The sequence below is a fragment of the Elephantulus edwardii genome, unplaced genomic scaffold (genome assembly GCF_000299155.1).
Source record: "Elephantulus edwardii isolate Elephantulus edwardi_28Jun2011 unplaced genomic scaffold, EleEdw1.0 scaffold00031, whole genome shotgun sequence".
NCBI classification, from domain to species: Eukaryota; Metazoa; Chordata; class Mammalia; order Macroscelidea; family Macroscelididae; genus Elephantulus; species Elephantulus edwardii.
The window spans coordinates 6,328,506-6,340,303 of NW_006399781.1; the positions used below are offsets into that span (position 1 = coordinate 6,328,506).

Sequence of the window (11,798 nt, forward strand, 5' to 3'; positions counted from 1 at the left end):
TCAATGCAGCATAGTATTCCATTGTGCGAATATACCACAGCTTCTCTATCCATTCGCTTGTTGATGGGCACCTAGGTTGTTTCCAACTCCTTGCTATTGTGAACAAGTACTTGATTTTCAGAGAAACTGAAAATACATCTAGGGAAGACAGTCAAAGGATAACAAAAGTCTTCTCAAATGAAGACAAGTTAAAAGAAATGGAATGCTAGCTTGGAAAAAACATAAGAGGACAAATGTGAGTGCCAGTGATCTACAAATGGCTCACAGCCTTCCTCGGTGTTACCTCTTCCTTACTGCCATTATAGTGGACCCTCAAGCAAGTTCTTCTCCAGAGCGGCTAGTGGATTTGAACTATCAAACTCCAAGCTGCACTAAATGCATTGACAAAAATAAGGTCCCAGAAATTGATGGAATATCAGTTGAGGTTTTTCATCAGACAGATGCAATCCTGACTGTGTTAAGTGTTTTTTCCAAGAAATCTGAAAGACAGAGTTACCTGGCAAACTCACTGAAGAGATCCATATTCAGTCCTATTCCAATAGAGGCTATGGAATAAAGGACATCATTGCTGACGTCAAATGATCTTGACTAAAAAACAGAGATTACCAGAAAGATGTTTACTTGCATTTTATTGACTATGCAAAGACATTTAACTGTATATATAAAAATAAATAAAGGATAAAATGAAGAAGGATGGACTTCCAGAACACTTAATCGTACTTTTGCGAAACCTTTAAGTAGACCAAGTTATTTGCCTAGAACAATGGGACACAGTTTAAAATCAGGAAAGGTGTGTGTGATGTCAGAAACCCTAAAAATGGCTTTTCTAGCTAGTATGTTAGTCCCCTTTGGTGGGAGAGAGGGGAATGGTCTCCAGCTACCTTAACTGCAGACTCACAGGCTGGCAAATAATCAACCGCTGTGGGACCAATATGAGAGAGCTTTTCACACTGTGAGGTGCCCTGGTGATGATGGGAGAGAGAGTGTGCAGACTGTGGCACCGCTGTGAAGAGACTGTGGCAAGGTGTAACTAGAGGAACCCTGCATTTATGTTACAGTTAAAGGTTTTGCTTGCCAGATGATTGATTTATAACTGCTCTGAATAAAGTCTGCTTGATGATTGAGGAAACCAAAGGATTCTTGCATTTATGTTGCTGAACTGAACCTGGACTATAACTAACAGAGGAACTGTGCCTTGTTTATCTGGCTTGAGATTGCTACACTAAACTTCGGTTTGCACTGTGTGACAGATATTCTTTGCCTCCCCCACTTGCCAACCTATTTCCCTAATAAACCCCACAATTGTAAATTAGACCTGTGAGTCAACAACGAACTCGGACCCAATGATTGGTAGAAATAGATGCAGGAGCATGGGGAGGGGGGGTGTGTGTGTAACATGTCTCACCAAACAGTTACTATCTGCTGCTATAGATATTAATGATGGGGACAGTTCCTTTTTATGAAGCTGATAGAAGTCAGACTTGCCCATCCTCATATTGTAGATGCTCCTTTCACAGTGTGGGAGAGGGAGGTATCCATTCTCCAAAACTATTCATTCACTATGCTGAGCTAATCATCCAAGAAGGTGGACTATATGAAGAATGTGGCATCAAGTTGTGGGGGGGGGGGAAACCTTTTCAACCACCTATATTATATAGATAGCACAATCTTGCTTGCAGAAAGTAAAAGACTTAAAGTACTTACTAAAAAAGGAAAACACAACAGCCTTCAATACAGGTTACATCTCAACAACAAGAAACAAAAAAACCTCACAACTGGGCCAATAAACATCACGATAGATGGAGAAAAGAATGAAGTTGTGAATTATTTAATTTTGTTTGGATCCACAGTCAAGACTCATGACAGCAGCAACCAAGATATCAAAAGACATATTGCACTGGGCAAAGATGCTGTCAAGGACCTCTTTAAAATTTTAAAGAACAAAAAGTAAAAATTACAGTGTGCCTGACCCAAGTCAAAGCATTCTCAATTGCTTCATATGCATCTGAAAGTTGAACAAAGAATAAGGAAACCTAAAGAAGAATCAATGACTTTGAATTGTGGTGTTGAAGAATAGTACCAAACATACCATGAATGGATAAAAGAACAAGTAAACCTGTCTTGGAGGAAATGCAACTAGGGTTCTCCTCAGTGGTAAGGATAGTAAAGCTTTGTCTCATGTACTGTGGGCACACTGTCAGGAGGCACCAGTTCTAGGAAAAAGACATCATGCTGGGAAAAGCAGATGGTCAACAAAAGAGAGGAAGAGCCTGACAGAGATAGCTGGATACAGTGATTGCAACAATGGGCTTGAAAATGGCAGCAACCACGAGGATGACACAGGGAAAAGTGTCAATTTGCTATTCACGGAATCTCTGAGTCATAGTCAACTTGGTGGCATCTAATGATGACAATAGTGATTTCATGTGATGTTTTTGTTTTTTTCTTATAATGTAAAATTCTCATTTACTTTCATAGCAGTATGTTCAAAAGCAAGAGAAACTTAATTTTGTTTTATAGTTACAATTTAGGCACTTCCATCCTTAAAATTCAATAGCCAAACAATAAATGCCTCCAAATTTTATTTATTTTATACTCCAGTAAGGTGTGTGGGTATAACAAAGATTAGAGAAAACCCATTTAATTAGCATTTGATATTAATAGCATTATATTTAATCTTACAGAATTGCTGTGCTACAATTCTAAACACAACAAAAATATTTTTAAATACATAAATCTAAATTTAAAGACCTTAAACAGTTTTCATTTGTGGGAATGAGAAACAAAAACAAAAACCCAATTAACTAGTGACCAGAGACAGAGAAGATAGAAAAATTAACACTTGACATCCCAGCTTATTTGTTATTTAAAAAAAAAAAAAAGAATTCTTCCTGCATGAATAAAATGCAACCTAAATTACAGTATCAGCTAAAAAGGAGGCTTCATTATTTAAAATTATGCTTTACAGATAATTGTTGTTGTTAAGTGTCGCTGAGTCAATTACCCTTAGTGACCCTATGGACAACATATCTGAATTCTGTCTTATCCTGTGTCTCCTCACACTTTCTTATACACTAGAGCCCTTTATGGGAATCACTGTATCAATCCAGCTCATTGAGGGTCTTCCTCTCCTTCACCGACCCCCCACCTTTTCAAGCATGACATCCCTTTCCAATGAACAGCTTCTCCTAGCAACATGCCCTAAATATGAGATATTAAATTTAGAAAATCTTTAATCAATTCAACCACACTTAGTCTCTGTTAGGCCAATTATCCGTAACAAATATTTTATATTCATCTCTTCCTCTCTAGCTTGCAATCATTTACCTGGTCTACTCTCTACTCATAATCCCTGTCAAGATATTTTCCACTCTATTCTAAGATATGCAGAGGGAATACTACACAGCTTCTTTATCAACCTCTGCAATTAATTATATTCAACACAATAACAAAAATAATTTTCCATCATCAAGCAAATTATTAGTTTCCTGTGCCTCAGTTTTCTCATTTACAATATAAACATAATAAAATAGCAAGTACTCTACTTATGCATATGGAAGGTAGTGAATGATCAAAGAATGAATCTCCTGAAGTATAATAACTGAGGCAGTACATGTAAAGTACTCCGCACACAGAAGTCTTGCATTAAATCAAAGATATTTCTATCACAAAATCTTCAATGACTCCCCAATTCCCACTAATTTCAACTCAAAAATTCTTTGTTTTCAAAAGACATCTGTGCTTTTTTGCCTTATTTCATATCTCACCAATTTAATCTTCAAATAAGTATATACACTAAAATCAAACCAATGTCTTTGCCCTTCTATAAAGAAACCAAGTTTATTTTTGACATCAAGCTTTCAGAACCTCATTATTAACTATCCTCTCACCAGAACAACTCTTTATCTTCCCTTGGTCAGTCAAATACCAAATTCCTTAGTCTGGATCCCACATCTTTCCCTGGAAGTGTCTAACAACTGCTGCTTTTAAACATTTCTCTTTTTCTCAAAACACTTACATTATTTTACTCCCATATTACATGGTCCTATTCCATCTTTCTGGGTAAACTATAGATTTTTCAGAACAATGATGACATCCTTCCCCCCCCTTATTGTTAGGTGCCACGCAGTCAGCTCTGACCCACAGTAACCCTCTCAACAACAGACTAAAACAATGTCCCGTGGTGTGCCATCCTGACACCTAGAGCTGTGTGCATCAATCTGGAGTGAAATAACTTAAGATCTAAAAATCCTAAAATATCTTCTGATCACATAAAACAATGATATGGGGATTTCACAACTATTTTCAGTACTGTAAGAGAAAATTTTAAAAAAAAAATCAATGGTCATATACAGTGACAAGGATAATTCTACCCAACAAGTATTTTCTGGTTAATTAAATGTTCACTACTTCTCACTAATTTTTGGTCACTAGTATTTTCATGATGACTTTGCTTAAATAATTTTCTATTCAAAAGGCAAATGATATCATCAATATATTTGTAACCCTAAATAGTATTTTTAAAAATACTTACCTAATCCTTTTTGTCCTGGATTCTTTGCAAAATTAAAAGTAAACTGGTAAAAATCTTTAAATCGTCCTGGTTCTTTCAATTCTTGTTCCATCTTGGGTATTTGAGCCTTTAGTTTTTCTATGTTGTCACATCTACATTGTAAATATTAAGTTTAATAAAAGAAGAATTTGTTATTAGAAATTAAGAATGTAATTTATGCCTAGACAAGCTTTTTTATTTCACAGAATTTCTTTTAAAGAGAGTAAGTAGTTGGAGAATTTAATCTTTTTACCTTACATAAAGGCATAGGGTTAACTGGGGAGGGGAGAAATTTGAGTTATTAAAGGTTCAAAATAATTACTACTATTAAAAGAAATGAGTTATTACTTATAATTATATAATTAACTAGACTACCTACTTCCTGACTTGCAGAAGTCAGCTGCAGTGTACAAAATGTGTTGTAACAAGAAAAACAGTAAATAGCATAAACTGTATTAACAGCTGCCATCCAGTCACTTCAACTCTTGCAAACTCCATGTGTGTCAGAGTAGAACCAGGCTCACAGGGTTTTCAATGGGTGACTTTTTAAAAAGTAGATCGCCAGGCTTTTCTTCTGAGGCACCACTAGGTGGACTTAAACCTTCAGTCTCTCAATTAGCAGTTGAACACTCTTGTTATCACCACCCAGAGCCTCCAAGCAGTCTTTGTGATGCTGTGTGCCCACAAGTCAATCTATTCCAGCTCACTCTACATCAACACTACAGAGCTGAACTACCCCCGGTAGGCTTCCTAGACTGAGAGCTCTCTAAGGGAGTTGATGACCAAGTTTCTCTTCTTGAGGAGCTGTTAGTGACCTTTTTTGGTTAGAAGCTCTTAACCATTGCACCTGGAGTTCCTAGACTATCCTTACATAGAGACAGATCACTTGTGCCGAGAGATTATTGTAGCACTCACCACAGAGGCAGAAGTCAGCACACTAAAGCCCTTGTCTCCTGAAGGAAACAAACTGGAACAGGAATGTTTGTTCTTCCTGTTCTAGCCTTAGCTAGCAAGAAAGATGGAGTCTTTTGGTTGGTCTATCATTATTTGCACCAATTTCCCAACAGAATGTGCTCACTTCATGTCTTGAGTTAATTCTCATGCTGCTTCAAATTTTTTCATCATGCTATGGCATACTTAATATATTACAATATACTGTAGTAGAAACATAACTGTTACATGCACTGTTGTTGTAACCGACCCACAGCTGACCCTCCTGTAGGTTTTCAGAGGCAGTAAATTACAGGAAGAGACTGCCCATCCTTCTGTAGAGCAGCTGGTAGGATTCAAACCATGTGCCTTTGGGATTGCAGTGCAGCTTCTTAACACAAGGCCACTAGAGTTCACTGTTACATGCTCTATTGTTGTTGACTGCCTTCAAGTCGAGCACTACTCACAGTGACCTTATGCACTAAAGGCCTGAAGCCCCTCTATGACTATCGACATTTATCAAAGTTCATAGAGTTTCTGGAAGCATGTTGTTTAGGAAGTGGATGTCACTCCTGCTTCCAAACCTGTCCTCACTTTACACATTTAAAGTATAACTATGGCTTCAAAACAAAAACCACTGTTGTTGTTGTTAGGTACTGGTAGGAACGCACAGTGATCCTATGCATAACTGCACCAAATATTGCTCAGTCCTACACCATCCTCACAAACTTGGCTGTGTTTGAGACAACTGTTGCAGCTACATGGTCACTTTATCTCATTGAGGATTTCCTCTTCTTCTTTGACTCTCAACTTTACCAAGCATGTTGTCTTTCCCCGGGGACTGGCCTCTCTTGATAACATGCCCAAAAGATGTGAGACAGAGTCTCTTCATTCTTGCTTCTAAGTAACAATATATAATGCTATTTATAACATATGAAAGTGAAATGTATGACAATAGCAAAAAGTGGAAAGGTGAAATTAAGTGCACATTGAGGTTTCAAAAAATAATCCAAAAGAGGGATTAAATGCATCAGGGAACAACAACAACAAAAAAATTATTAATGTGACTCACTTTATTGTGTTGATCTGAAACTGAACCTGCAGTATCTCCAAGGTATGTCTGAACTGTATCTTGGGTTTAAATCTACTCTTCTTTGCCTTGTTTTGTGACATTGATATAAAAATGAAAAGACATCCTCTTTCTTGCCAGCTAAGAATGGAAGAGGAAGAAGGAACTTTTCCTATTTTAGTTTTCTCTCTTCAGCGGGGCAAGGTGATAGAAACTCCCACAGCTCCACAGGGCATGGCTGCTGGCCAGGCTCCGCCCTACCAGGGGGGGCAGGCATCAGGACCATGTAGCAGCCACGCCCTTTCCTCAGAGGTCTGAATCAAACTTTGTGGGGCTGTCTTAAGTTTCTAAATTCCTTCCTTGTTCACTTCCCTCAGCCCTAAAGGTGTTAGCTGCTTCCTGCAGTTGTTACTTCTATTACACATTTTTCTTTTACCCCTTTTAATAATAAACCAAGGAGCCTTATAGCTCAATAGTTAAGGACTTAATAAACAAATAGTTGGCAGTTCAAGACCACCTAGCAGCATTTTGGAAGATCTGGCTACCTGTCCTGCAAGGATCTACAGCCTAGAATGCCCTCTTGGGCAGTTCTGTTACATGGGTACTCTTTGAGTCAGAATTGACTTCAAGGTACATAACTTTTTACTTTGATACCTACTTTTGGTTTAATAAACAAATTTTTAATATTAAAACTTCCCTTTATAAATTATAGGTATAGTTTTCATCTTTTGCTCGAATTTATTACAAAGTTCCTCAGACTCAAGAATAAGAAAATATGGGTTCAAATTCTACCACTGTTTCCTAAATTCTACAATTTTTTTCATACCTAATTTGGTCTAAAATGGGGATATAAAGAATAATTCCTTGAGAATATTGTAAAGAGGTAGGTAACTACATAGCAATGTTCCTATATGAAATTAATGTCAATAAATACTAGCTTTTATTATTCAACAATGGTCCAGTGAAAAAGCAAGAGCAGCCTCTTATATCTACAAAGGGCAAATACCCTTAGTAACTCACTCACGATTTTTTTCAGTGTACTCATGCAAAGATATTTTGGCTAATCAACTGTCAAGATACACGTAGGAAAAATAAGATTACTTAACTTTTAAGGTAACTTCCAGTTTTAAAATTCAGGAATTTTGTAAGATTGGATTTCACATTAGAAAGTAAAATACTTGTTTGCTTCTTATTGATACTAAATAATACAACTCAAAAGCTCAAACTAATTGTAGTTGAGACAAAGCTGACCCATATGTGACCCTCCATGGTTTTCCACAGCTGTGGACATGAGACATGGGACAAAACTGCTCTCTCTCCTCTCTTCTGGTGGAAGAGCAACTCCTTATAGTCTAGGCCACCAGAGCTCCCTGATCAATGAAATATAGTAACTTTATTTTAATACTCATGAACCTCCTTTATAAATAAATGATCAAAGTTTAATGTGACTGGGATGAGAAGCACTACACACAAATAACAGGCATAGCCAGAAACTATTAACAAAGAACTCAGCATGTTACCCATTTCCACATAGACAGGATTTGTGGATCAGTAATGTTTAAATTTATTTATATTTTAAAATTCATGACATAATTCCATTCCACAATGATTTTCATAGTAATGCACCTCATTTCCCATGATTATCATAGACTTACCCTAATTCTGTCATGCCGTCCATAAACTCCTGTTTGGAGAATTCACACTGTGTTGCTGCTCTAAACTTCCAGGCAATGATCAACACACTAATGCTGGCTGGATCGAGTGCCAGGTCATCACAGAACTGCTGTATACCATCTATTCCAATTTTATTTTCATCCTGAGGATCTTCAAAAGCAACAATGGAAAATTAAGTTAGTGCTATAATTTATTCTGGTGCATTCCTTAAACTTTATGCTTCATTACAAAATGCTAAATAAAGTAATATTACTAAGATATTTAGAATTACTTTGAACCCTAATTAACATTCTTAAAATGATCAGGATGGTAAATACATCAACATTAATAAGGATAGAAAATAATATAAGAAGTCTCATTTATTAATGTAAAAAAATGTCCCACATGAAAAAAAGACAAACATTTCTATATAGGGATAAGGGTTCTATTAGAAAATACCTCTATTTTATTGAAGTGAGTATTCTAAATAAACATACAGGGCATGTTGCAAGGAGAGACCAGTCCTTGGAGAGGGACGTCATGCTTGAAAAGGTGGAGAAAAAAGAAAGCGCAAGAGAAGATGACCCTGGATGAGATGGATTGACTCAGTGACAGGGGTAATGGGAGTAGGTGTGTCAGAGACGATAAGGTTAGGACAGGATAGAACAGAGTTCAGAGCTGTTGTACACAGGGTCGCTATGAGTCGTTGGCAACTTGATGGCACATATACAGGGGACCTCTGGGGGCCTAGTGGGTAAGGAGTTGCACTGTCAACACAAAAGCAGGAGGTTTGAATCCACCAGCTGTTGCAGTGGACAAAGATGGGCAATCTCCACTCCTGTGATTTACAATCTCTGAAACCCACTGGAGGGTCAGCAGTGAGTTGGTTCTCAGTCAGCAACACATTAAAAGCAACATTATATAGAAAAATTATTTTTCTCTTTTTCTTCTTTTTCTTGGTTTTCATACAAGTCATTTACACTGTATTTCATTCATATACAATGTGTTTGATATAATCTTTTCTAATAGTTACATTATTTCATATAATCATTCATACACATTGTATTTTTTTTTCTTATAAATTTTATTTTTCGCTCCTGAGTAGTGCAAACAGTTAACATACTTGCTTGCTGATTGTAAGTTTGGAGGTTCAAGTCTACACAGGCACTTGGTTATTGATTTCAGGGGAAAAAAATAGCCTTTGAAACTCTATGGATATCTCTGGGAGTTTTCTGCAATTTGACTTCATTTTATGGAAACTGACCCTCCAGTGGGTTTTTCAGAGGCAGTTAATGAGGTGCCCATCATTCTCCCTTGGAGCAACTGGTGGCCTTGAACCATGTGCCTTCGGTATTGTAGCACAGCTTCTTGTCACTAGGCCTCTGGACCACAAACCATTGTAAAAAGCAGCGTGGTTTCAGATCTCTCTAACCTTAAGGAGAACAAAGCTGAAAGGCCATGTCAGCTATCAAGGTTCCCTGAGGGATCAGCTAAAGCCTTTGTTATGATTGCTTTACAGCTCACCACCTTCTTTCGCCCAGTCTTTCTCCTTTACTTTCCTATAGGTGTTAATCCTGGAACTATTACCCTACAGTCTTCTTGCATGCTCATCTCTGGTTCACAGCAGATTCTAATAACTGTATTTTATTTTTGTCTTTACAAAAAAGTATTTTCATTCATGTCTTTAGAGTATCAGAAAGACCAGCCAATTCAATTCTCATCTCAGCAACATAAACATTTGTTGCTCAATTAAAGGGATAATCTATCAATATTTACTGACTAGACAAACAGAAATTTAAAAATTACAACAAATACAAGAAACCAGCACATAAATACACCATACTGTAATTTGTTAAAACCTTCCCCAAAAGTCATCTGAAAGTATCTCTAAGCAATAAAAAATGTACACAACTTTTGACTTTTGTTTTTTTTTTATTACTATTAAATTTTATTAGTTTTAATGAACATTTACAGAGATTTTGGGTTTTCATTCATTCATTGTTGCACTATTTTCTCCACCCTCCTCCCCAGTTTGTTCTTCTTCCCCTGCCATCCAAATGTCTGTTTTAATTGTCCAATTGCCACAGTGCTTGTCAAAGCCAGTTCTGATTAATCTCCTTTGTCAGTGTGTCCTTTGCCATTCCCTATGACTCCTCCCTGAGAGAGACTTCACCCTGATTCATAAGGAAAAGGGGATGGCATATTCTCTTAGCTACTTCCTGCTGAAAAGGGACGTTGTGGGTTTCAGGGTGAAGATCTTCTCTCACTACTCTAAAGGGCCCCTTTGGCAGCAGGAAACACATAGACTATTGACTTTTGAGGATGAGTTTTCTATATACATAAAAAAACATGGCAGGAGCCAACTTAATAACTATATACTAGTTAATCCAGAAGGATAAATTAGAAAAAGATAGAAGAATTATTAAAGTTTTCTTTATTATGTATTGTTTAACATTTTAACAATATGTAGCACTTAGTATTTTTTTTTGTCAGCTTTTCTTTTTTTTTATTTTTATTTTTTTTTTAGCTTTTCTTAAAATATGGTTCACTGGGGTTTTATACAAATGAGAAAAACTGCATCCCTCTTTCCTTTCATTCTCAAATTAAGTATCAGGAGAAAAACAGCGAGACTAAAGGAAAGGGGGGGGGGAAGGAAGAACCTAAATTTTTTTGTGTGGGATAGGGGAACGATTTCTCCACATACCTCTTAAAATAATTCTAAAATCTATAGACTTCCATTATATACACAAGATCAATTTAAGTCTATGCATTATCTTGATTTCTTATTTTAAGAACATACTGCTGGAAAATTAGTTCAGAATATTTAAAATAATAAACAGACACTCACCTTTGTATCTATTGTATAGTTGTTCTAACTTCTTCCTATCCAATGACCCTTTTACACTCTCTCGTATATAAAGTTCAGGATTTTGGAAAAAATTGTCTGTTGCAACATCTAACTTCCAGTCATTTTGAGACAGACAACTTACTGCTGTTTTCTCGCTAGATTGTGTGAAGATCATAAACTGACGAACTTTATCCTTCTGCGATGATTTCAACTTGTTCTATTGAAAATAGAAAATAAACTGAGACTATATATAAAATTATGGGAGAAAAAGTATTTTTGAACAGTTAGTTAATCTTTCAGCTTATTTTCTATCTATTCATTAGAAAGACAAATTGTTTTAAGAACTGGGAATAGTTTAGTATAGTTCTGAAAAAGAAACTAAGACAAATTTAAAAAAAAAAGCAAAAAAAACCTCAATCACACTGAGTTTGAGACTTCCTGAAAGTGGATGAGGGTCCTGGAAGCAAAGTGCAGCTACTCACAAACCCATGACGACACACAAAGCTCCAAGAAAGATGCATAGGAAGTGGCTGGTGGGGGAGGTGATAATGTCTCCCAGCTGGACAAATGACCCTGGGGACCATGAGATTAGCAGGTGTTTGTTGCAGCCCTAATACCCATTAGAAAGGATATACTATGCAATTAATTATCTCCAACTTCTCATTGTTTCCTTGCTATTTCTACCAAATGTGAGAAAGCAGTAAACTGAAAGTACCTCAATTTATTTACCTTGTAAGTACCAGAAT

The 11,798-nt window shown here is 36.6% G+C and overlaps 1 protein-coding gene across 1 annotated transcript in view; it reads right to left on the reverse strand.

Annotated features, from left to right (window-relative positions):
• DCUN1D1 (DCN1, defective in cullin neddylation 1, domain containing 1) overlaps positions 1-11,263 on the reverse strand; it is a 24,100-nt gene extending 12,837 nt beyond the window's left edge. Inside the window, exons 1-3 of the mRNA XM_006884051.1 lie at positions 11,053-11,263; positions 8,207-8,375; positions 4,535-4,665 (exon numbers count right to left, since the gene is read on the reverse strand). Of these exons, the coding sequence (XP_006884113.1) occupies positions 4,535-4,665; positions 8,207-8,375; positions 11,053-11,227 (475 nt within the window). The 5' untranslated portion in view covers positions 11,228-11,263. The remainder of the gene's footprint in view (positions 1-4,534; positions 4,666-8,206; positions 8,376-11,052) is intronic.
• Positions 11,264-11,798: the final 535 nt, after the last annotated feature.